General features: G+C 40.2%; 1 protein-coding gene across 2 annotated transcripts in view; it reads right to left on the bottom strand.

Moving 5' to 3' along the window:
- slc25a21 (solute carrier family 25 member 21) overlaps positions 1-25955 on the bottom strand; it is an 88462-nt gene that overhangs the window by 21337 nt on the left and 41170 nt on the right. For both annotated transcript variants that reach the window (XM_086095465.1, XM_086095466.1), the window contains one exon: positions 8667-8715. In XM_086095465.1, the coding sequence (XP_085951591.1) occupies positions 8667-8715 (49 nt within the window). The remainder of the gene's footprint in view (positions 1-8666; positions 8716-25955) is intronic.

The following is a 25955-nucleotide window of genomic DNA, read 5'->3' as shown; positions in this document are numbered from 1 at the left end:
TGTTCTTAATTAGTTTAGCATCTTTGTTTTATCAGCATACATTTGTGCTCATAAGTTGACAACATGTCTCTAAATATTGACTTTTTTTTGTGCTATATTTCTTTTAATGAATGTGCTATTTTCAAATACCACCGTTTAATCATTTCACTCCTATGAAGAAGTTATACTTGTGCGGGTTTACCAGCCCAGATGTTTCTACCGTGACCCCGCTTTGAAAACGCGAGAACACAAGAAGCCAAAACTGACACCCAAACCTTCTCAGCCGCCTGACGTATCGCTCTTTATGTCGTCTTTAAAAGCCCCCTCAGCTGCTCGCCTGGAGCAGGTCTGCGGAAAAACTGAGCACTTTTACTCACATTTCCAGTAAGCGCTTGCATCAGAGAACAAATATTTCTTAGGTGTTTAAAACGGGCTCTTTTAGAGCTCGGCCAAACGCTGTTAACTGAAGTGATGGTGCTAATGTTCGAGCAATAACTTTAAATAGTAGCGTGATACAAAAAAAGAAAAAAGAAAAGAAAAAAGGAACACGAGTAGAGAACTGACTCACTTTCCCAGCACAGGAAGTAGATTCAATTTCACGGCCGGGTGAAAATGGTGAAAAACCAGAACCAAAGACGAGGTTAAAATAATACGGTGAGGGCCGCAGACTGGATGGCACGTGTTCACTCGCTCTCGTGGTGCCAACTTGAAGATGAAATGTGGTGGGTAGAGGGCACAATACACACTTTCCTCAAAAGGAATTCACACCAAGCGTTTAATTATTTCCTATTCAACAGCATTCAATTGCTGCGTGGTTGAATTATTATTTTTTTTTTTTGGTGCGATTACATTCGATTTTTCTTGCAGAAGGTTAAATGACACTGTCGATGTAAATGAGCCATTTAACCACCTCCGTTAAGCCTAATTAGCATTAGCATTCTGACTTTATAGAGCTGTGGTTAAAAAGAATAAACAAACATATTTTACTTCAAAGTTAAATAAAACTGAACTGCCTTTAAATGTACCATAATGGATTTTAAAAGGTTTAAGCCACTGTGACATTTTGTACAATTAATATAATTAATTCAGTTTTCTTCTATTCTTTCAATTTACTCTAAATCGAACTTTACAGCCATGTTAGCTGAGGTTATTAGTACTAGTATTGAAGTCAAGACCACACCAACAGAGACCAAAAGCACAAAAAAACGGAAGAAAATGACTACTTTCTTTTTTTTTTTTAATTACATTTGTGACAAAAACAAAACAACAGTACTGTCCTGGTCTTGAGTCCGCCTTGTCCCAGTTTTGGTAGGTTCGGCAAGCAACCAGAGGTGGGCGTGTCAATTAATTTTGAGCGTCCATCATTCGGCAATCATCAACACTTGGCACACCCTTCCGTCATCGTCAATATTTCAAACCGAACCGTCAATCCGTCATTCAAGGTGGGCATCTGTCAATATTCCGTCAATCGTCAATCCGGATTGCTGAATTTTTGGACGGATTGAGGATTCCATTGACGGGCGAAAACCCCCTTCGGTCAGTGCTTAGTTTGCCAATTTTTATCAAAGTTTCCCGTCAATTGTCAACAAAATGGGCATCCGTCATCGACGGGTTGATGGGCCTTCTGTCAATATTGATGGAATGCCCACCTCTGCAAACAACTGCAGTGGATATGGCACACGTTTTCGTACCAGGACCACGTTGGGTCACAAACGATCGCAACGGAGAAAATGATTGGGTATGATGAGCTTTGTATATATGCGAATATTGAGAGGGGACTCCGCCGCTGTAGGTGGCGCTATACACCATAGAGATGTGATCCACCAGTAATTTAAAAGAAGAAGAACCGTAAAATAATAAACCGGAGCGTTTCTTTGGTGTTTTCCATCTAAAATTGCATTAATATTAGCATCTTTAATTAATTCCAAAAATGTTTCAGTTTCATCATCGCCCCCCAAACAAACCTTACTTTATCGTCAGCCATTGCTTTGCGACTACAAACGTGCGTGTGGCGTAATATCCGGTCAAAATGTGCGACGTCTATCCGGTCTTCCATAGCCGAAATTGTCCTTTTTTCGATACCGTCTCTAAGCTTAATTTTTTTTTGCGAATTTTGGGCCCTTTTTCGAATTTCTAGCATTTCCATTCGGTTAAATTTTCGCATTTCTTGAAAATTGGAATAAAAATGGGTGGATGGAAACCCCACTACTGTGACCCCCAAAACTGTCTTAATGAAAGGTGAGCATCTCGTGAGCAGCCTGGTTGGGAGAAACTGAATTGTTGCATCACAGTCTGGCTCGCCCGAAATCAAAGCGCACCAGTCTGTAATTAGCCGAGCGGAATGTGAACTTGACTGATAATGATTATATGTGGCGCGGTAGCAAACACCGACCTTGCACATCTGCCGCAACGAAATCGCATAGCTCAGAGTGCAACATCTGTCAAAACATTAAAAAGAGAACTTCAGAGATTGTGTTCTTGGCTTTTTTTTCTGCATGAAGACATATACAGTATGTTGCAGTCACGTGGCGCGTACTCTCGTGCTGCTGGGAAAACCATCAGGCGAGAAATTCTCATCTTGAACGGTCGTTGGAAAATCATCTGAGAATTGCATAGTCAAAAAATATAAGACCTGTTTTTGAGGTTTTTGCGGAAATGGTCAATGAAAACACAAAAAAAACGGACGCAATTCCACCCCTCCCTTATAGTATTTAATCGCGGTGAGGGCGGGGGAGGGGGCGTCGGCTTGATGACCGCTGACCTGCCAGCTACTTTACAAGGAAAGATCAGCTATCAGGCTGCGGCCGCCGCTTTGTGACCTGCTGGGTTGGGGTGGTGTCAGGGATTCCTTCAGGAGTGACTCTGGGTTCACCAAGCAGTCGGGGGGCAAAGTTATGTTTGGGGGGGGGGGGGGGGTGGGGGGGCATCTTAAAGCGCAGTGCCCTCCTCCCTCCCGCTCCGGTTCTCAGAAAGCCAGGACGTCATCTGTCAAAACCCTCGTGAAAGATCACTTTCAAGTACACACTTTAAAGCGTGCTGTGACCAAACGGAGGTCATGTTGCCGTGGTTACCGCTGGCCGCGAAAAAGGGCTCGTGGCAGCTTTTTCTAATCATCTTGGAAACGTGCTACCGGGGCGCGGCTGACTGGCGTTTTCAGATTTTGTTGTCACGGTCTTCAATCCACGGCGCTCGGAACCCAAAGTCAAGTCCGTGGATTGAGGTGCGGCAGCAAACAATGACAGATGAGACTTCGTTTGGTGTTTTTGACTGCTTCAATTATGAGACACTGAGCATTTAAAAAAAAAAAGGTGCTTTTCAATTTTTTTTATATCTATGTCTTAAGCCCTACGGTTTTGGATTGTTTGACATGGCGTCAACGAGGACTCGACCAATAGAATCACTTCCTGCAATGGCGTCTCGTCTCACTTGGTCAGCGTTGTCAACATTCATTTGTGCACACCGTGACAAAGACAAAAGAGGGACGAGTGGAACAACTCAATTGGAGAACAGCTGGTGGATTGATGGCAGAAGCAGCCCTACGCTCACTAGCTGCTCGCTAGCCGGCTAGCTACATAGCGCTACTGTATGTTGCCTGTTTGCTAACGGTATTAAAAGTACCCGATCTTTAGGACAGCCCTTCCCAGAGCATTCAAGGACGACACCACACGCATTTTTCTTCTTTCTCTCAACACATAACATTGCTACAATCAAAACTAGCGCTCCTTCCTACATAATTGTTGTTGTTGCCGCTATAGAGCGTTGGCCCGTTTTGCAGTCCCGCCTTTCTTGACAGCTTCATTTGACAAGTTGAGCACAATGATCGTAAAAAAAAAAAACGGATACCATCATGTAGCGTTGCCAGTGTTCCGACAGAGACATGGCAGGATTCTAACAAACTGTAGCGCCATTGTGACAGACAGACCACAATTTTTTCTCGTAGTCTGATCCGGGCATATCTATCATGTATGTTATTTAAAATGTATTTAAAATGTAACAGCTAAGTTGCTACTTGTAAAATGTTGAGGTGCTTGAATGCTTTTGGCACAGACGATGCTACAGAAATGTACTTGATCTGTCGCTTAAAGCAATGGTAGTTATTTAAAAAAAAAAACAGCGGGTAGGGGGCAGCAGAGTATAAGAGATCAACCAGGACCATCTTTTCCCCACTGTTTTCAACAGGTTTGTGAAAAATGATGGAACTTAGCTATATTCTAATGCTAATTGCTGCAAACGGAAACAGAAGAGACACTAATCTTCCTTTTGGTAGGTTCCATGTTTTTATATCAATAGAGCACAATATAAAAATAACTATATAAAAAAAAAAGTCGTGCAACCCCTTCTACGCTATAAGATCCCCCGATATGACTAAATAATACTTTTTAGACTAGGTTGATAACATTATTTATTTACTATAAATAATGTAGCATAGATTGAACTATCGATGCTAGCAATGTAAAGTGAAAAATAGAACAAATTACTTGTGGAATTTTTGGTATTTGCAAAAGGACTGAGCACGGGTTCACTGTACTGAGAGTTAAGTTTTGTCTTTTATTGTCATTTTACATACATTTGTGTGGTATAAACCCTTATTCATTTGTTTATTTGGAAAACAAAACCCCTTTTGCCTATGCCGTAGCATTTTGCTAATTTTCCTGGGTCCACATATAATAAATTAGCACAACTACAATCTTACCGTTTTATCGTTCCGGCATACATTTGTAAGGCCCCTAATGAAGAACCCGTGTGCCAAATTTGCAGTTTTCCGGGGCGGTGTTGAAGACGGCGAAGGCGGCAAGTTGGGATGGGGGCGATGCCGTTCGCGGCGCTCGCGTGGTGTGGGCGGCGCTCGTCGTAACCGGATCTCCACGCCAAAAGGGGGAGACTCGGGTAAGGGGTTGCTCTCTAATGAGCGGGGGCCACCTGATCAGAGTCAGATGGCGGCGGCGCCCCCAGCGCACGGCCCCCTGCGGAAAGTGCCGCCCGACACCCTTTGTTACCTCCAAGTGAGCTGAGACCAGCCCATGAACCATGTAACTAGTGCTTTCCAGGTTAATGAAAAGCTGTAACTGGTCTCGCTGTCTCTCGGGTTAAATGCCAACACCCCCCCCCCCCTTTTTTCCCACTAACACCCCTTTCGGAGTACCCCAACATTTGTGCAGGGCCAGAGCCAATTAAGGCTTTAGCTCGTGTGAAGTATGCTACATTGACATTTGCAGCTGATTATTATCCAGGGTGAGCCTCAAAGAGAACACTCGACTTTTGCGATTGGACGTCAACGGCGCACACGGCGAGTTGACAACTAAAGAAAATATCAATCATCGTCAATGATCAGCCTCAACTACAATTTTTTTTAAATCTGTAGTCTTTCGATTCCTAGTACAAACAATGTGTTTTGGGGGAGGAACGATTAATCAACAATGATCAATTCATATTTTATAATCACTTAATCGTTTCGGGGACCTTGTTGATTTGAAAATTGTCTAAATCCTTGAAATTTCAGCCTCTAAACAGCAAACATTCTCAGATTTGTTGGTGATCTGCTTGTACATTCGAAAACAACGATCAACATTTTTGTCAATTTTCTGACGTGTTATGTACCAAACCAGAATCGTAATCCGTTTGTGCATTTTCTACAATGTCAATTTGAAATTATGTCTAGTTTCGGAATAAAGGGATTGAAATTAAAACAACTACATACAAAAAAAAAAATATATATATATATATATATATATATATATATATATATAAAAAAGAAAAAAAAAAGAAAAAAAAGAGCAATGATGATGACATTTCCGAATGAACAATACTGAGCTCTTTAAAAAAAAAAAAAAAAAAGGAAAAAAAATAACAAAAAAAACCCAACTACATACAAATGACTGTGCGGACAACAACATTGCCTTTATTTAAAAATGTTTTAAGTGGCCATTGTTATATATGGCAAACGCAAATTCATTTTTCAAATAATGATCATACTTCTCACGGCAATCCGCTGTTGCTACTATTTATGTTGGAAGTTGACGACGCTGGAACACGATGACTTATCTGCATGCCAAGCTTGTCTGTCATCCCCGGAGGGTGAATCAGTATTTGTTTAAGGGCGCGAGCTGCCAAAGTGCCTCGTCTTTTTTCTTTGTTTGTTGCTGTTCATTTTTAAATTCACAGCAGCAGATTTTGGCAAGTGTCGCTACAATCTGTAAAGTGCAAAGAATGACAAACCGCCATTTCAAATAAAATGCAAAGATTAGCCTGATACGATACTAGCAACACTATCGGCATATTGCCGAAGTAAGTAATCGTAATAATACAGGAGCAAAGTTGTGAATAGAGAAAAATAAATAAATATCAATTTTGAGAACGTAGTTGTAATTGCTCCCATTATAAAGTTGTCTTAGGTTAAGACAATAAAGTCATCTCATTATGTAAACAAAGCAAAAGTCGTAATATAATAAGAAAGCAGTCAAAAATCGTACTAGAATTCAGTCCTAATATTGCGAGGGGGGAATAAAACCATAATATTACACAATATTATAAAACGAATTATCATCCGATTATCAAAATAAACTCTCAACATTGCGAGTAAATCAGAAGACTACGAGAAATGAATGAATAAAAATGGTTTAATCAAGAAGTAGAAACACAAGGAGAGAAAAGCTAAAATAATAATGGCCAAATATTAATTGTCACATCATGAGAAAAAGTTGGAATAAGAGGAGAAAAGTCCAATACGGTCACGATTTTACAAGAATAACGTAAAAGCAATCAAACAGGAGCTGCTGGGCGAGAACATCATTTGTCACTTTTGCCTTGGCGAGGGAGGGGGGAACCCTTCCCACCGCCCCCTCCCCAAATCCTTTGATTTTGTGTTTTTTGGAGGGGTTTAAATTCACTCCAGTCGGGGATCAATTTGGCACACTGGACATTAAAGCGAGAGAGAGCCTAATAGGAGCCATGCTCGCTTGCTCGCCCGGCTGACGACTCGCCGCTTTTTCAAGGTGCCTGCCTGCTAATGGACTTCAGCCTCCTTCACGTCCCAATTAGCTACTACCGAGACTTCTGTGCGCTCGTGTGTGCGTGTGTAAAGTTGCACTATTAAAAAAAATAAAATAAAATAAAATAAAAATAAAAAAAATAAGCTAGCGCTTTCCCCATCCCCCTCAAAAATGTGCAATATTACTAGAAAAGGTTGACAGTCATTATATTATAAGGATTAAGTAATCACTTTGCATTCTCCCCCCATTTAAAAAGTTTTACAATTACAGCATACAATAGTCTTATCAAATTAAAGTATTGAGAACACGCTACATTTTTTTCCACATAAAAACTCAAATTAAATTGTCATTTAGTCAGTTCAGTTTTCTTATTATCAACATATATTTGTGCTATTACTCAACTCAAAATAATAAATTGAAATGAAAAGAAAGTTGGATTATTTCCAATAAAAGTTTAAATATTGAGAATAAAATTGTCAATTGTTATGATAGTCAAAAAAAGTAAAAACAAGACAGAAAGTTTGATTTCCCCCCCAATAAGTCAGATAAATTGTCAAATAATGAAAAATATGATATGATTATTTTTTGTAAAAGTGATAAGACAAGTCAAAAAGTTTACCAATATTACAAAATAAAGTTTCCTTTTATCAAAATAGTTATAACATTACGATATTTCAATAAAAAAAATGTCAAAATATTTCATGCAATTGTCTGTTATTTTTAAATTTCATTTTTACATTTACTTTCTTACTGCTTTTAAAGTTCTTTCTAAATAAAGATTTGAGATGAGCTGGAAGAAAAAAGGTGAAATATGATAAGAATAGTTTATTTTCAAGAGAGTCAAAACTTTCTGATAAAAAACAAAACATGAAAAAATAAAAGTTGCAGGAGAACAAAAAAAAAAAGGCTTGATATTGTGAGAATGAAGTCGTTTTTAATTTACAAAAGTATTTTTCCAGATAAAAAAAAAGTTGTGCTTTTACAAATTGCATGAAGTTTTCTTATCAAAATAGTGCATAAGCGGTTCGGAAAATGGATAGCTGGGTGATTTTGGTTGAATAAAAAAAAAAAATCTATTCATACTGCTAAAAAATGAAGTCAACATATTTAGTGAATAAAATGATTTTCCCAAGCATTGTGTGTGCGTGTAACTCTAAGGCGGGGCGACATAAAACCGTGGCGACGCAGATAAAGCTGTTGCACTTTTGCTCCCCTCGACCCGGCGCGAGGACAAACGCCCCCCCCTCCCCCCACTGACCCCCTCCGCCCGACACTTACCTGTAATAAAGCCTCATACCTTCCGAGCGGCTGACCATAAATCACGAGCCTCCCTTCAGAGGATCAAGTATCGGCCGTTAGCTTTTATTCGCGCGCTGGCGCTGCCTTTAAAGTGCAAGCGTCTTCACTTATTTCCCCCCCCTGTTTTTAAAAGGCACGCCGAGCAATTTATCCACGAGAGAAAGTGCGGCCGTAAATGACAGAAAGCGGCGCTAGGATTTACTGAGTGGCAGTGAAGGGGGCAGGGGGCCTAAGATGTGAAGCCAGAGGTCTCGGCGAGGCCTATGAAAGACTATAAAGCTTTAGTAGCGGCCCACGACCTGTTTATGACACCGGGGTGCGAGGCTGGCCTCCGCGCGACGAAACGCGCTGCGCAAAAAAAACAAAACCGAAAAACCAAACAAAACCATGACCGCTTACCTCGTCTTCACCACGTCCAGAGGATGCATCAAGCAGATCTCCACCAGACCTGAAACGAGACGTTTTGGTCACTTTTCAGGTTTAAAACTAACTGACAGGATTTTGTGGGATTTTGCAGAAAAAGTTGTTGACTTTTTCAGTAGAAAAATGACACTGAAGCAAGTTTTCAGGACGATTCGAGTTTTTTTTTGTCCCTCACATAAATCACTCAAGAAGCTACACTTTGCATTTTGAGCCGTTAGACGGAGAATTTTGTGGCATTTGGCACCAAATTTTCGTTTTCTTGGTTGAAAATTAACAAGTGAGTTTTCAGAGCAGTCAACAACTTTTACCTGCAAGAAATCAATAATCCCTCCAAAAAAGGTACACTATGTGCTGCACCTTGATCATTTACACTGAGAATTTTGCAAAAAGTTAGTTTCTACGTGGAGAATTGACATTTTTAGGGTTTCGCACAAAAAGAAAATTGACATAGAAGCAAGTTTTCAGAACTATTCAAGATTTTTTGTTCCTCATAAATCACTCACGAAGCTACACTTTGCATTTCGATCAGTTCGATTGAGAATTTTGTGGGAAAAGTTGCTCGGTTTTTTTTTTGCGGGGGGGGGGGGGGCAAAAAAATGGACATTCAAGTGAGTTTTCAGAACAGTGAACAACTTTTACCCCCACAAAGTCAATAATCACTCCAAAATGTACACCACGTGCTGCACCTCGATCATATTCACTGACAATTATAAATTGACATTTTTGGCGGCGTTTGCACAAAAAGTTGTGCAGTTTTTAGTAGGAAATTGACATTGAAGCAAGTTTTCAGGTGATTCACAATTCCCCCCCCCCTACAATCAATAATCACTCAAGAAGCGACACCTCATGCTGCACCTTGATCAGTTAAACTGAGAATTTTGTGGGATTTTTAACAAGTTTTTGACGCGATGCAACAATGCCCACACTTGCACGTAATCAGTCGCTCAAGGAGCTACGCCCTTGCTGGCGTCTATATTTAAATTTCAAGTTTTTGCTGCTGCTCTCCATTCCAAAAGTTCATCGAAGGTAAAGTCGAAGTCTTATTTGTTATTGTAAACTCTGGAAACTTTCCACAGAACCTTATCGCGCTCATCATCGTTAGGACCGTTTTCAAATGCCAACCGTCCTTCGCTGTTGCTGTTTGGAGGCTTTTTGTCATCTTAGCAAGACGCATGCCATTCCGTTGGAGTCGCTTTCAAAAAATTCGCGAGTCACCAGCTGTGTGCTGCATGCAAATATGGAACGCACATTCAGTAAAAACGACAGCTGCAGATTCATAAAAGCAACACGGTCGTCACACGCATACACAAATGAGCAGAAACCAACTTGTAAAATCATAAGATAGTCATTAACGAGATTTTTTTTCTCCCCCCTCCCCCGAAAAATGTCAGCCGAACAACAATAAAGTCGTAAAATGTGTGGGGCTTCAAAATAAAATTGAAACATATGAGTAAAGTCATGAGAAAAAAAATTATCACCATATTAAAGTTATACCATTACCAGAAATAGGTTATATGGTCAGCGAAAGAGAAAACAAGCTACATTTTACACAAATGAAAAGGAAAAACAAAATAAGAGAATCTCAACTTAAAGGCCATTTATTTAATGAAAAAAAAAAAAGTCTAAAACATATTGTAATGCGAATAGTTTTAGAAATAATAATATCAAGTCAATATCAAGAAGTCACTATATTGAAAGAAAAAAATTGGGACCACTTAATAATAATTGCAATATTTCAAAAATAAAGTTGGATTTCGTGTCAAAGTAAAACTATGAGAATAGCTGTTTTTGATATAAAAAAAAAAAAAAGAAGCTAAGCGAGCACACATCTTATTCCCAAAATATCCATAATGTGAGAAAGTTCGATCCTTTTGATAAATAAATAAATAAAATCAATAATATTCAGCAAATTTGTCATGTATGAAAAAAAATAATGTTAATAAAATTATGTCAGAAAAGAAAGAATAAACAAAAAAAAAAGTAGTTTTAAGTCTTCTCAAAATAGGACAAACAATCTGCGAGAAATTTCCGATTTTTTTTCTATAAAAAGGACAATAAAATTGACTTTTATAAAGAAAAAAAAAAGTCTAAAGAAACAGATCAAATTGTCAAAATTCCGGCGCAAAAAGCGCTGGAGTGCACAAAGTCAAAAAGCCGGAAACGTACGGCAGAAATCCGAAGTGACCTCGGAACGACACGTAGCACGCGCAGGTGTTTCCACATAGGCCAGACGCTATTTGGACGAGCTACAACTTACTGTCAACAAACTTTTTTTTCGGTGACGTTAGCTCACTGTTGCTCAAGTATCCGACAGCCGCGATAAGCTCGATTATTTTATGGCCTTGAGTTGGTTTTAGCCGCGCGCTGTTTATTTGAACGAGAATGTTTTGGTAGGCTGCGACGGAGCGAGGGCGAAAAGCAAACAAAGTAGCGCTGAACCTTGTTGTCCAAACAACGCAAAGACAACTGCAGAGAAGGGCGTCGTCCTCCATGACGGTTGGTCCAAAGATGCACTCGCCCCCGTTGCCAAAAAAGTCCGTGTTACAACAACAAATGTTCTTACGCAATCCACTCAAATGTCCATAATCGTTGCATGAATAAAGACGTCACGTTACCGGAATAAAGTCAATAGAAAAAAAAAATAGACAGAATGAGAATACAGATGTAATTTTTTTTTTAGAAATGTGCAAATGTGATGAGAAAAAGTCCAAATATTACAAAAATAGTGGACGAGTGACCGTCAAACTTTTTTTTTCCCTCGTAAAATTCTCACTATTGTTGTAAGCGTTACGCCGAGTCGCCACCTGGTCGACGCTTGCGTCTCGTCAACGCTACGTAGTGAGCGACATAGCGGCGGGGGGGGGGGGGGGGGGATTGCACCACGTGAAGATTCTTTTGTTTATCCAGCACAATAGCAGTGACAGGGCTTGTCATCCAGCGTCTTGCAAGCGCACACACGCCGAGACAAAGGTGCTAAAAAGCTCACGAGTGTCTGGGTTACGGCCATTAGGACACACTTCCAACCATAATGCTTTACAGCGACGTAGCGCTGGACATGATTCATCAATTAAGGGTTGAAAATGGAACTTAGGCAATTGATTAACTTTATCTACTTAAAGCTAATTGTGTTTCGTTAATAGCATAATTGTCATTCTTAGCTTACCGTTACCAAATCACTACAAAAAAAGAAAGAAAAAAAAACGTACGAGCTTTCTCATCAAAACATATTTAATAGCAAAACAGAGAATCAACCACTGAGACAACTGCTAAAAGGAAGTAGAAGAAGAAGAAGAAGAAGAAGAAGAAGAAGCGCCAGACGGTTCCAAAAAGCTTCACCGGGCTCATGTCAGAAGTCAGAAGTTGAGAGAAGCTCTGTGCTGCTCATGTCGTAGCTAGCTAGCTAGCAGCGAGCTTCAGCTAGCTACTAGTGTGGCTAATCACATTGCGCAGTCACTTTAAAGGGAATAATCATCATCCTTTGTGGCAGCAAATAAGCGACATTTCTGAGAATCATTCTGGCGAAGGGAGAAGCCATGCTAATTGCTAAGCTAACCGAAGATTGGTAACGTTAGCACGTTTAGCACTGGAATGAAGTGCTCGGGTGGTGTCTGGCTGGAATTGTGTTTAAAGTGGAGAATATTTTACATTGAACATCAAAATAGCAAGAAAAAAAGAGTCTGGAAAAAAAGTGGACAAAAAAAAAAAATTCATACTTGCTAAACTGTACAGGAATCAGACATCAATTAACCGCCATTATGGCGTACGTACACCAGGGGGAATGGCCAACAATGTATTAAATATTGATAATTTGTCAGTAATATTTTGGGTTTGTTTTCACAATAGAATCCTGAGTTTTAACTTTGACTTTTGATGTCCGCACTATAAATGTTCTGAAAATCTTAGGGGTCTAAAACAGGACTCCTTCCACTTCATGCCCAAAACTGTCAGCCATTTTGATTTGAAGAAGCCATTTTTGACTACGACATAATGTGGGTGAAGCTTGGCTCGTTTCAGCAATCGACGCAAAATTTGGTGGCAATGTCTATCATAAAAGGACGCACAAAAAACTATCATCTGTGCCTGAAACTGAACAGGAAGTCGGCCATTTTGGTTTGAAGCCGCCATTTTGATGAACTCTGCCTAGGGAATTTTTCCAAATGCGGCCCAACTGGAAGCAGTTCTCCTATCCTGAAGACACATTTTGCGGATCTTTTAAAAAAAAAAAATCACCATGAAAAAGGGGGCGTGTGTGTGAGTGTGTTAGCTTCGTCGGTAGCCCTGCCACTTAGCCAGGAAACTATACATCACTACAGATGGTTATCTGGGCTGATTGTTGGCTTGGGAATGTGCGCACACACACACACGCACACACACACACACACTTCACAAATAGATTTTGCTCCCACGCAAAAAAAAAGTGAAAAGAGAAAACGAAACACAATAGCGCACTCACTCAAGGGAGCGTTTGCACAACGTCTGCAGGTGTCATCCATCATCTTACGCACGCACGCACACGCACGCACGCACGCACGCACGCACGCTAAATGACTGTACTTCCCAGCAGCCTCTTGGAGAAGGTCACCGAGCGGTACAGGAAGCCAAAAGCAGTCGACCAGACTGTTCACACACTTTTTGGTACGACAGTGATCACTCGCTATTGGTCGGGTTTAGGGACAAAATAATCCAATTACAATTTTTCCCCTCAATATTACGAACGTAAGAAATTAATCTAATCGACTCTTAGTAAAAATGTTTTGGAAGTTTATTTACACACTTTGACTTGCAGTCTTTTAAGAATTCACTGCAACAATTTCACAATATTCTACCAAACCAGTGTGGCATAAACACGAACATCGTCAGTAAAACAATAACGCAAAACAATCACCGAAACTTTTCATGTTTCATGAAATGATACGTACAAATGGATTGCACTTCTTATATAAATAAATACATATATCAAATGAATTCTACCGGTTTTTTTCTTTTCAAATTTTCTGCCTTTGCGATTTGAAAATTGCCTTACACTATATATTGCGATGTCAATTAGAATTCGATGAATTGTTCAGCCCCTCTCGACGGGACCCAGCAGGTGCTATGTCGCACCTCCCATTATTAATCCGTGTCGAAGCGCAGCTGAGCCCGGAATGCCGAACGTCGCTCGGCCGACAATTCGTCATCTGCAGTGCGCGATATCCATCACGGGACGCGCCGGGTGTTCCGATCCAATGTCGAGATACGTACGGAGACGGGTGGCCTCGAAGAAAAGTTCTTCCAATTGTTCCCCATGGGGAAATAATGTGAAGTGGATTTATTATTAAATCATAAATATACAGGTGATTTTTGAAATTCATTCATCATCTGAACCGCTTATCCACACATGGGTTGCAGGGTTGAAAAAAAGAAGAGTTTCAATTGTTGTACAATTATAGAGATAACTTTGCAAAATATTTAAAAATATTCAATTTTGGCGGGTCAATTCTAGTATAATTTAGCTGAATTATAGGTAAAAAGTAAAATGTTAACATTGTTTACTGTCATACGATTATGACGAGTGTAAAAAGAAAATAAATAAAATTAAAGTCAAACGATCACTTTTTTTTGTCCAAAGAAAATCCTGGAAAGAGAAATAATTTGTTTAAGGTCACCAATTAGGGTAGTAAACATCTCAAGATGACGCAAAGAAAGGTCCAAATCATTATCGGATGATGTGGCAGAAGTTAAAAGCTGATCAGTCATTGGCTAGCTGAAAGGTACACTAAGTGCACAACTATATAAAGAATACATTGCAAATAATATACATTACCATTTACAAGAGAATGACCTGTGACCTGGAAGTCATGCTTTGTAGCTGAAATATGAATTTGCAGCTGAATGCCGAATTTGCAGCTGAAAGTTGAATTTGCAGCTGAATGCCGAATTTGCAGCTGAATGCCGAATTTGCAGCTGTATGCCGAATTTGCAGCTGAAAGTTCAATTTGCAGCTGAATGTCGAATTTGCAGCTGAATGTCGAATTTGCAGCAGATAGTTTAATTTGCAGCTGAATGCCGAATTTGCAGCTGTATGCCGAATTTGCAGCTGAAAGTTCAATTTGCAGCTGAATGTCGAATTTGCAGCTGAATGTCGAATTTGCAGCAGATAGTTTAATTTGCAGCTGAATGACGAATTTGCAGCTGAATGTCAAATTTGCAGCTGAAACTCAAATTTGCAGCTGAATACAGTACATTGAATATTTGACACTTAATGCTGTAAGATGTAACGTGTACATCGACTATGTTGATGGTAGTAAAGTTCAGTGTTGAGAATCTGACGGCACATGTATAAAGTCCTTCCATACCACTAGCATGCCTGTTTCACCGTAAAAAAATCATAATAATGGTAGCACTCCAAATTGTACTTTTCCACTGCCAATGATAAATTGAGTCGTCTTCATCGGGCGAGTGTTTGTCTCTGCTGTTGTGATTTATCGTTACGCGTCACGGTCCATTTGTGCCCGCCGGCTGCGTGCTGAGACAGCTCGGGTATGTCCCCCCGTCTGTCAAACTGCAGATGAACCCTCCTGATTACTGACAAAGAGGTGTGTGCGCGCGCGTGTGCGCAAAGAAGGCGTGCGCGAGGTGCTCCCGACCGACCGGGTCAGCCTGACACGCTAACGACACTTCAACGACAGATTGACAGGCAGCCTGTACCTCCCTCCATTACTGTCACTGTTTTCTTAACACCTGTGGTCACATTTTTTGACACAGCATGCAAATGACTGCGCGGTGGTGGTGTGGTGGGGCGGTTGCGGAAGTGGTGACAGAAGCGGGATGCCGAGGGGACAAGATGGATGCAAAACACGGCGCAACTGATGTTCGGGAGGAAGTGCGGCGTGTCGCCTCGGCCCCATTCTAAACAAATTGATTCCAACCCCTGCGGGACACCTGTCACGCCAACGCGGGCCTCGTACGCGCAAGGATTTTTCACATTTTAAGATTGTTTACCTGTGAGAGACTTCATACATGATCAATAAAAATAAAATAAAAATACAAGCAACATTTTTGCTTGTATTTTGTGTAGCGATAGATCAATGTGGTTTTTTTTCAGGGCCGATACAGATACCGATTATTAGTAGTCAAGGACGGCAATAACCAATATTTGGAGCAGGTATTCATTTTCACTAAAAGAAAAATTGTTGGCATCAAAATGTGAAAATAATAAATTCAACTTTTGCATTTTTAAGCATATGTTTATTAAGGTTTCGTGAAATAATTGAGTTAAAAAAAAAAAAATCTTAGTCATAACAAAAAGTTAAGAGATGTCTTAAGTGAAAAGCTCCCTATTGTTTTCTATAGTAATTTTTTTTTTTTTTTATTAAAATGATGTCCGTTTTAATTTTAAACAAAAACAGAAGGTGCAGAGAATTCCCAGGTTCAGCAGCATCTCTGAAAATGTCAATAATTGGTTCCCTGAAGTTTTTTGTTTTCCCTGAACACTTTTTTAAGTGGATCTATTATCGGCCGTATGATTCTTCAAAATGGCCGATGCCGATACTCATCAAAATGCTGAATATCGGCGCAGACAATAATCGGTCTATCCGGTGTTCGACCGATTAGTCGGCTGGCCAATTTAATCACCTGATGTTAACTCTTTTAAAAGACACATTACCACATTATCACATAAGGCAAAGATAATGCTATTCAAACCAAGGTTATTATCGTAACGGAGAACTAATGAAATAACTCAAACTCAAATTGAAAAAACATTTTCACGCACAAAAACGTTTATAAATATGAAAATTCATAATCAACACAAAAAAAAGACAAACTATGACGGAGGGCCATTTTGTTGACAATTAACGAGAAACATTGTCGGAAGTGGGTTTTCGTTCATAAAAATCTGGGAATGACAAATGACAGAATTTTTTTTTTATTCACTTTTTTTGCTATAAACGAATCACAAACGTTTAATCTCAAGAGGTTTTGTGAGATTTCCCGTCTGATTTGGGAATAGTCATGAAATCTGTTCGTGTGTGACGTGTTGATTGAGTGGCTGCACACCACACAGTTTTCATTTATATATTATTTATTTATATTTGATTGAATTTGACTTCATTTTATGACATTTTTTAAAATAGAATTTCTGTCATGCGGGCTACTCGCATACGAACATGCACTCAGGGCGAATAAAGGATTTTCCCTCCTTTGTGATCAAAGCCAGCAAATGTCCAAATCTGAATCTTTGAATCTGAATTTTAGTGTCTAACTCGCGACATCCAACTCAACGTGTGCCATCCAGCAAAACAAAATGGTCGCCAAGAAAGTAGGAACATGCAAATGATGTGGAACTAAATCCATGTGGGATCCATCAGCAAGCTTTCATCGTGAATTTGGCCCGCTTCTAAACACAAATATGCAAATGAACTAGAACGTAAAGCAAATGTATATACGCGGACGCCGCTGTCAAAAGCTGCGTGTACTTCGAGCCGTCGTCACCCATCCGTCAAACGACCGCATGCGAGCGAGTCCGACCCAGTTGAAAAGAACCACCGGCTTCGAAAGGCTGCAATAATAACACACTATTGATTTTCCGCTACAAAACAAGTGTCATCTTTAAGTCATTATGCCCGTCTTTGCTGCCGAGTGATGAGCGCTACGCAAAAAAAAAAAGAAAAAAAAAAGACGAGCTCTCCACCATCATTACGTTTACCGCCGCGTGACCACATCACTGCAACATGACCCACACACACGGGCTGCAGTTTGGCGTTTTCAGCCAAGTCCACCCTGGAGTCGGGAAAACCAGAGCTCAAACGGTATTTAGTAGGAAATTGGACAAAAAAGTCAAGCGCATAACTCCAAATGCTGCTCCGAGTTAGTTAACGCTTTTTACACACAACTGAATTCGTCACATCTGCGGTCATGTTGGAGGAAAGCTACGTATTGTTAGCATGATAGCGCAGTTGGCTAAGTCCCATTTGAGCGTTTTTTTGTAAAACAAGAAGAAAAAAAAAAATCACAACAAATTCAACAGTCCAGTAGCAAGACCTGGATGACAGACTTGACACAAGTTGGGTTTCTTATCCACCCATTTTTATTCAAATTTTCAAGAAGTGCGAAAATAAAACGGAATAGAAAAAGTGCCCCAAATTCGCAAAAAGGGGGGGGGGGTTGAAGTGTATGGAAAAAGGGAGACATTTTGATTATAGAAACAGATTTTGCAAATAACCGCTGGCAAGACCGGATACACGTGGCACATTTTGACCGGATATTTCGTCACACGTACGTTTGTAGTCCCAAAGCAAACAGGCAATGGATTCGTCGGAACAAGAACCATCAACACAGCCATTGCAAGAGGGCTCGAAAATGATCGTTCAACTTTGACCTGCGTTAGATGGGGTAGGAAGAAAAAGGGGGTTTCGAGACTCTGAAAAATACACTGAGCGATTTTGAAAAATGATCCAATTAAGTTAGGTTTTTTTTACTCCTCAATATTGCGGTTTAATAATATTCAATTGTTCTTTACAAGGTCCTAATTTTTTACAATTTTTAATCGTAATTAATCGCATGATTTCAATAGTTAACTCACGATTAATCGCAAATTTGATATTTGTTCTAAATGTACAATAAAATATATTTTTTGTAATAATTCTTAAAATTGAGTTAAAATTAAAAGATGTACTGTACTGTAAAAAACGAGTGCGTTATTCATTTGTGTTGCGGTCATTTTTCTGCCACTAGATGGCATAATTGCATTTCTAAGACATTTCTTTTCATATTAAGAGCTATCTAATCTTTAACATGAAGTAACTTGTGAAATTCTGCACATTTTGAAAATGATCAAATACAACTTGACCGCAGTCTCCACAAATAAATGAATTATTATTAAATGTATTACTGCTAATCATGTGTTAAAAAAAATGTGTGCCGATAAAGGAACTTAAAATCGACGCACTAATTTTGACACCCCTAATTACAAAAGGCGGAAAAAAAAAGAAAAAGACATCACATCTGAACTTGTCAACACAACAATGCAATGTCGATTTGGATTCGATTAATTGCGCAACCCTACTGTAAAATGTTCACCACGTTACACAGGCGTGCACAAACCGGTGCATTTTGGAGCATGTTGAGGGCCCCCATCAAAAAGGATCGGGGTCTTTTTAGCACCACGGCGGACCATAAAAGTGGATATTAAGAGGCAATAATCGTGAGGGTGCAGCAATAATTGTTTTAGTGAGCCTGTAAATTGTTTAATTAGTTGTTAGCGCCTTCTGTCCCAAGTTCCTTCAGACCCAAGGTTTAACTGGATCCACAGAGTCCCCGGGGGGTGAGATGGACTTTGGGTCCCGGATTTCAAAAGTGATGCGTCATGGTTGGGACGTCAGCCAAGCGCACACGAGAAAGATCAATGCAAATGAAAATAACAGCGGGGAGAATCCTCCAGTGACGCATCTCGCAATCCGACATGGTGGTCCGGCCTTGTTGTGGGACGTTGTTGGGTCGGCGTGACGTTCAAGTCGTGGTGGCACGACCAGAAAGTGAGCGTGGGCTGGTTTCTTTCGCTCTCTCTCTCTCTCTCTCTCTCTCTCTCTCTCTCTCTCTCTCTCTCTAAGACACAAAGAGCGCCTGAGTGAATGCGTACAGCACGCTTGAAATACGGCCCACCACTTGAATGTACGCTTGAATAAATGGGAGGGAGGGTGTGCGGCTTGGAAGGGGGGGGGGGGGTTGAATACATGCAACAAGACTTGCATACGCAACGGGGCTTGAAGTTGAAAATTGAGGGCCTACAAAGACGGTTTGAGAGGCTGCCATTGCGCTTTCAGGCCTGGGGAAACGTTTGTGCTTGAGGGACACTTTTTTTTTTGGGGGGGGGGGGGGGGGGGTCAATTGTAGATGAGATAATAATAAGAAATAAAAAAAAAATACACCCATTAAAAATTGAAATTAGAACTTTTGCACAAAAATGTTAAATGCATGTCTTTTTTTTAACTTTATTTACAATAAATTAATCAAATAAAAAAGTGTAAATCTATACATAATGTTTACTTAATTTCATTTGCAAAAATTGGTCATTAAATTAAGCTAAAAAATGAACATTTGTAATTTAAAATTTTCACAAAAATGTTAAATGCACGTCTTTTTTTAAACTTTATTTACAATAAATTAAGCAATTAAAAAAGTGTTAATCTATACATAAAATGTGTCTACTCAATTTCATTTACAATTTTTTTTAATACAATTAAAAAAGGGCTTATTTTATGGATGTATTTTACTATTTAGAATAAAGAGCAATTATCAATATTTAATACCATTTAGAAAAATCTTAAATACTACCTTGAATCTCTTACTTTACAATTATGTACAATAAATTAACCATTTTATGCAATTAACTTCAAAAGTTAATAAAAAAAAAAACTTTAATAATAATAAAATGTACAAAAAAGCTACATTTTTTAAATGTATTTAATTTAATTTTACCATCCCACATCAGCTTGTTTCAGTTGGGTTCTTCCATTTATTTAAGTTTCTCAAATGTTTTATTCCCCCCAACTGTTATTTTGTTTTATGTCTTAGCACTTTGTAAACACGGGTTTGTACAGGTTCTATAAAAATCAAATTGCTGTCATTATTATTTCTTATTTCGCTTCATTTGTAATCTCCAAATGTCATACTGTATGTGTGTAACATGGAAAAAGAGAACCCCCGTCAAGACCCACTTTTACGTCCCGACCCACCAGTTAAGAATCACCCGTCCAAGTCAGGACTTTCCAGCATGTCCCTTTTGATGCTTTACACAAACACAAGATGGACGCGCAGATATGAGAGCCGTCCGGGGAAACTGGTTTATCGTGTAACTTGAGCAAAAGGGTCAGAAAAGGGAAATCCAGTAAATAAAAACAAATGCCAAGAGAATAGCACCGAAGAGAGAGAAAAAAAAAACCTCTACCAAGGCTCAACAATCCTAATTAATGAATAGTTTTTTTGTAGATTTCCAAACAAACAAAAATTCATGCACAATTCACGGAGAAATTACAAGGGAATTCTGGAAATTGAGGAACAAGGGATAAAGCTGAAAAATATAATAGGAATACTTTTTTTTTCACAAAAAATTTCAGGGAAATGTAAACCAAATACAACCCCCAAAAAACTTTGCTTACGTGGTCATTATTGCGGCAGTTTTGGAGTGTTAAGTCAACGTTTGCGGCCATTAAAAAGACTTCAGCTGGAATCGCTCCACTGCCAATGAATGACGGCTCGACTTTCAAGGTCCGAGGTGACACTGAAGAGGTCGAGCAAACATTCCCGGAGGTCGCCGGGCTCGGATTCACAGCCAGCGGAGGAGTAAATCCGCATTTTTTTTTTTAGTCTTCCGGTGGCATGGGATTATGGCTTCTCTGGTTTCGAGGAGGAGCGGATGCGCAGGCCTTAAAAAGATTTGTCGCAGCGCAACGCGGCGGTCGGCACGTTTGAGTCGGCGCACGCGAGGAAAATCAGGAGAACCAAAAGCTTCGTCGGGCCGGCGTCCTTTGTGAAGCCTTTAATGGAATTCGGCGGCACGGAAAAGAAACGGCTCGCTCGTCCTGTAATTAAGGGGTCACGATGACCGCGTTGGACAATCTCCAAGTGAACCGTGTGCGGTTTGTGGCGTTCGCTTTTATCCCGGTGTTGCGTTACGGAAAAGCTGAAATAACTCATGACGGACGGCCACTTTGACTGATAAAACTATAAAAAGGCGTTCGACTTCGCAGCAACTTCCTGAAACGCATACATTACAAGCGTTTGAAAATATGTCAGCCATCAGTTTTATTGTCTTTTTTAATTGAAGTGAATCTGGGATGCCGGGATGTTCCCAGTTCGGCATGTATGCCAAAACTAGCTAAACATCGTCAAGACCCGGTCCCGGACATAACACAACACCAAACCATAAGGCTAGTCAAGCTAATCAGGAATCGGAAGATAGTCGTTTCGGGAAAAGGCACAACAATAATAACTAGGGATGCACCGATCGATCAGCCAGCCGATTTATCGACCCCGATAAATATATCTGAAAAGTAGAGCTCATTTGGATAAACAGATGTATTTTTTTTTTTCAGCAAAATCAAAATACCCTGGCTTAAACTGTTGAAACTTTCTTGGCACCAAAATGTGTGTTGAGTGTGATTGAAGGAAAAGGCTGCTTATTATGATTCAGTAAACAGTTTTAGTTAGTTAGTATTCTACAACCTGGTAAAGGAAATACTATAGACTGAAAATGGAGGCAGATAACAAGCTAACTAGCATGGCCAACATCAGTTAATACTTCAGCGCTGTATTTAAATGATTGTTTGCAACCAGCTATGAGAGTTAGCATGTCTACAATTAGATAAATAAATACTATTCACTTAATATGGAGGCAGATATGCTAACTAGCATGGCCAACATCAGTTAATACTTCAGCGCTGTTTTTAAATGATTGTTTGCAACCAGCTATGAGAGTTAGCATGTCTAGAATTAGCTAAATAAATACTACAGGTTTGTTATCGAGGCAGATAACAAGCTAACTAGCATGACTAACATCAGTTAATACTTCAGCGCTGTTTTTAAATGATTGTTTGCAACCAGTTATGAGCGTTAGCATGTCTACAATTACCAAAATAAATACTAGACTAATTATTGAGGCAGACAAGCTAACTAGCAAAGCTAACACAATTTGTTTGCGATCTTACCTTACTATAAAAAGCGGAGAACATTACTAAATCTTGCCATATCACACACACCATTACAAAAAAAACGCCCTAAAGTTGTTGAAGGCCATCTCGCTGGTTGGAATTTTTTTACGTCAACTATAAGCAAACCAAAGGATGCCGACCCGAGTTTAAAACTGGTCAAACGTTATTTAAAAATCGTTGGTCAGGGCTCATAAACGGCAGAGACGACACCTTCTTGGCGATTTCATCGCGACGTGTGAGGCCTCTCGTGCCAGACGGCCAAGGAGGGCGGATGATGGGTCGAGACACGCCGTAAAACAAAAACAAAAGCAACAAATAAAAGCCCACTTTGTGCCCGCGTAGCTGCGTGGCATGAAGAACTGTACTCGCTTCAGGCTGGCTTTTTGGGCATTTTTTTATTTTTTTTGTTGTTGCTAAGACACATGCCGACTGTGAACTCTTGACACCGGTTCGACCGGTTTATGTTCAACATGTGTCTGTGTTACTGTCTTTCCACAAGGCTGCCCTCATGTGTGTGTGTGTGTGTGTGTGTGCGCGCGCGAGAAAGAGAGCGAGCGCGAGATGAAATGAGAGGATCTGTGGCTATCTGGGAGGTTGAGCGTAATGACACACGGGGGACATATTAGCTGGACGTCCATCAGGGAAGACTCTGATTTACAGCCGCGCTGACCAGCCTGTTGCCCTCCACCCAAAGCAAACACACGCATGCGCGCGCGAGCACACACACACGCAGGGTGAAAACACGGTTGCCTCTGTGCGGCGGGCTCGCACACATGTTGGCGTCTTTGATAGTTTTTGGAATGGACACGAGCGTCTTACGAGGCCGCCTTATGTTGTTTTCTTTGAGGCTTTAAATCACAGTGACGTCTATGAGGGTGTGCGGTGCGCTGGGATGCGTGTGCGCGGACGTAATATCGGGGAGGCGGGTGCCGCGCCGCCGCCCCCCCGCAATAGTGCCGGGAGATGGACAGATCCGTTAAACAAGATGTCACCGCCAAACACAACAATGATTAATCACGTGCTGCAAATTATAAGCACCTGTATGGATGGACACGCCCACTGACTGGCTGACTGCATGCTTTCACTCTATTAGACAAGCAGCCCACCCTACGTAAAAAAAAAAAAAAAAAAAAAAAAAAAAAAACTCGCCCCCCCCCCCCCCCCCAGGGTGAAATAAGAGGAAGTCTGGTTAAAAGTGAATGTCTCCTACACATTTAAGTAAATGTCTGTTTTTCTGTGTTTAGGCTAGGAGTTGGGGATTGACTGCAGCATGGTGGCTAGCGGTTAGCATGACTGCATCCCACTCCTGGGGGTCCTTGGTCCAAATCTAGATCTCAGTTGTTCTAAATCTGACAACCAGAGTCCATTCCCAAAATGTATTGACAATATATGTTCATCTGACATGATCATCATTTCCCCTCCATATTAGAATAAAGTGTAATTGCACATCCACGACAGTAGATGGCATTGGCGCTCACACTAAGAGTGTGCAAAGAGTATTAGCTCCTCACATAGGTGTACTAAAACAATTGACAAAATACTATATATATATATATATATATATATATATATATATATATATATATATATATATATATATATATATATATATGCACAAGTAGAGAAAAGAAAACTTTTAAACTCATTCACTCCCAGCCATTTTCACTGAAGCAACCCCCTTCGCTTCCAGTTGTTTTACTGGATTTTGACAGATTTTGCAAGGCCCACAGAATATTGCGTGTGATTGCTATCAAAACATGGAACCTACCGAAAGAAAGGAAAAAATGTATTTCTATCCAATTCAGTTTTGCAGCAATTAGCATTAGAATATAGCTAAGTTTCATCATTATTCACAAATCTGTTGAAAAGAGCTTGTTGCATCAGGGCCCTGGTTGATCTCTTATACTCTGCTGCTACCTGCTGGCCGTTTTTTTGTAATAACTACCATTGCTTTAAGCGACCTCTTCTGGTCAGAGGCGACATCAAAGCCTTCTGTATTCTCTAGAAGAAAAAAAACATATGAATACATATTTAGGACCATTGTAATATTTAAAATAGAACATATTTATAAGTTTTTGGGAGCAAATGAGTTCAGGGTGATTACAAAAAAAAATCAGTTACAGAATTTTACAGGTACAAGAGAAATATAGGCAAGGATTATGAAGACAATATACACTATTTTGACCCGGGTGGTTGCGTGCGATCTCCCTTTGTACCCTCCTTTGCAAAAATTAATAAATAAAATCTTGCCCAAAAATTATTCATCTGTTTAAAGTAATGATGGTAGAGTCTGTTTAATTAATATTTCACCGTTCGCATTGTGTTGTCTTTTGGGGGTTTTCAGTAAACTATACATCCACACGCCTTGTCCGGGACGGGTGGACCAGCCTACACCAAAAGTCCACTTACAAAAGGCCCAAAACTGACCAAGGCTGCCGCAGGCCTGCACGATAAACATGGCGCAATGGAGACGTTGCATTGCAACATCCATAAATCATGTGACATGGATGTAACCAATGACCCAACTCTGAGGTCACTTTAAAGACTGTCCAGAATTGCCGTTAAACGGGTTTAGACTTGGCCTGTCTAAAACTTTCCATTTCTTGCCCCTTTGTTGGTTTTAGAAGACAGTTTTGGGCAAAGGCAATGACAGTTGAGGACATGGTTTTGTATCTTCATTTTGAAGTTTCAAAACGTAAAAGTCTGGATTTGGAATGAGAAAAAAGCGGAAACCAGCAACAGCGATCAAATTCAAATCTCTATTTTGTAAATTTTTGTACAAAACAATTTGCATGCGACGGCATAGCCTCGACTTTCAGACATGCTGGAATGGGTTGAACATCAAGGAAGTACTACAGTCTCTCTGGGAAACTCTTCCTCAGACACAACAAACTCCTTTCCGGACTGCCCCCGCCCCACCCCGCCCCACCTCCCCTCCCGCCATCTGCATTCATTATGCTAACGAGCTAGCCTCGCTGATAGCCGTCGCGAGGAAATGCGCCTTTGATTAATGCAGACAAACGCGAGCTGCGCAGACAGCGGGCTCCCCGAGTTAAACGAGTCGCCTGCCATCAGCCTCAAAGGGCTCTCCGGCCCCCCCGCCCGGCACACCCCCGACGCGCTGCTGCAAAGAATCTGGAGCAAATGAAAACCATATTAGCAACAGCTTACACGAGGAGGGACAAAGTGTTGTTGTGTACAGTGATTCCCTGTTTATCGCCAGTTACGTTTTAGTTTCAAGTGAAAGTCCGCGATAGAGAAACCATTAAAAAAAATTCACTACCCCCACCACAGGATTTAAACATCTTAATTTTTTTTAAACATTTTGCACTCACACTATTCAAATACTTTTGAACAGGGATGAATTGAACTGAATAGATCTGAAAATATCATTTTTCCTTAAAATAGTATGAAATGAATGGCAATTTTCTATTCTTCTCATTTCGAGTTCCTGATCATAAAACAGCCACAAGAAGTCGTCGCGAGTAGCGACACCACAAATAAGGCCGGGTATCGGTATTTTGGGAAATATTGAACATCTCGCTAGCCTAATAGCATTATTGCCCAGGTCATTTTT

This window comes from Leptonotus elevatus, chromosome 14, assembly GCF_054856555.1.
Source record: "Leptonotus elevatus isolate MCC_2025b chromosome 14, RoL_Lele_1.0, whole genome shotgun sequence".
Taxonomy (NCBI): Eukaryota; Metazoa; Chordata; class Actinopteri; order Syngnathiformes; family Syngnathidae; genus Leptonotus; species Leptonotus elevatus.
This window is presented reverse-complemented; position numbering and strand designations above follow the sequence as displayed.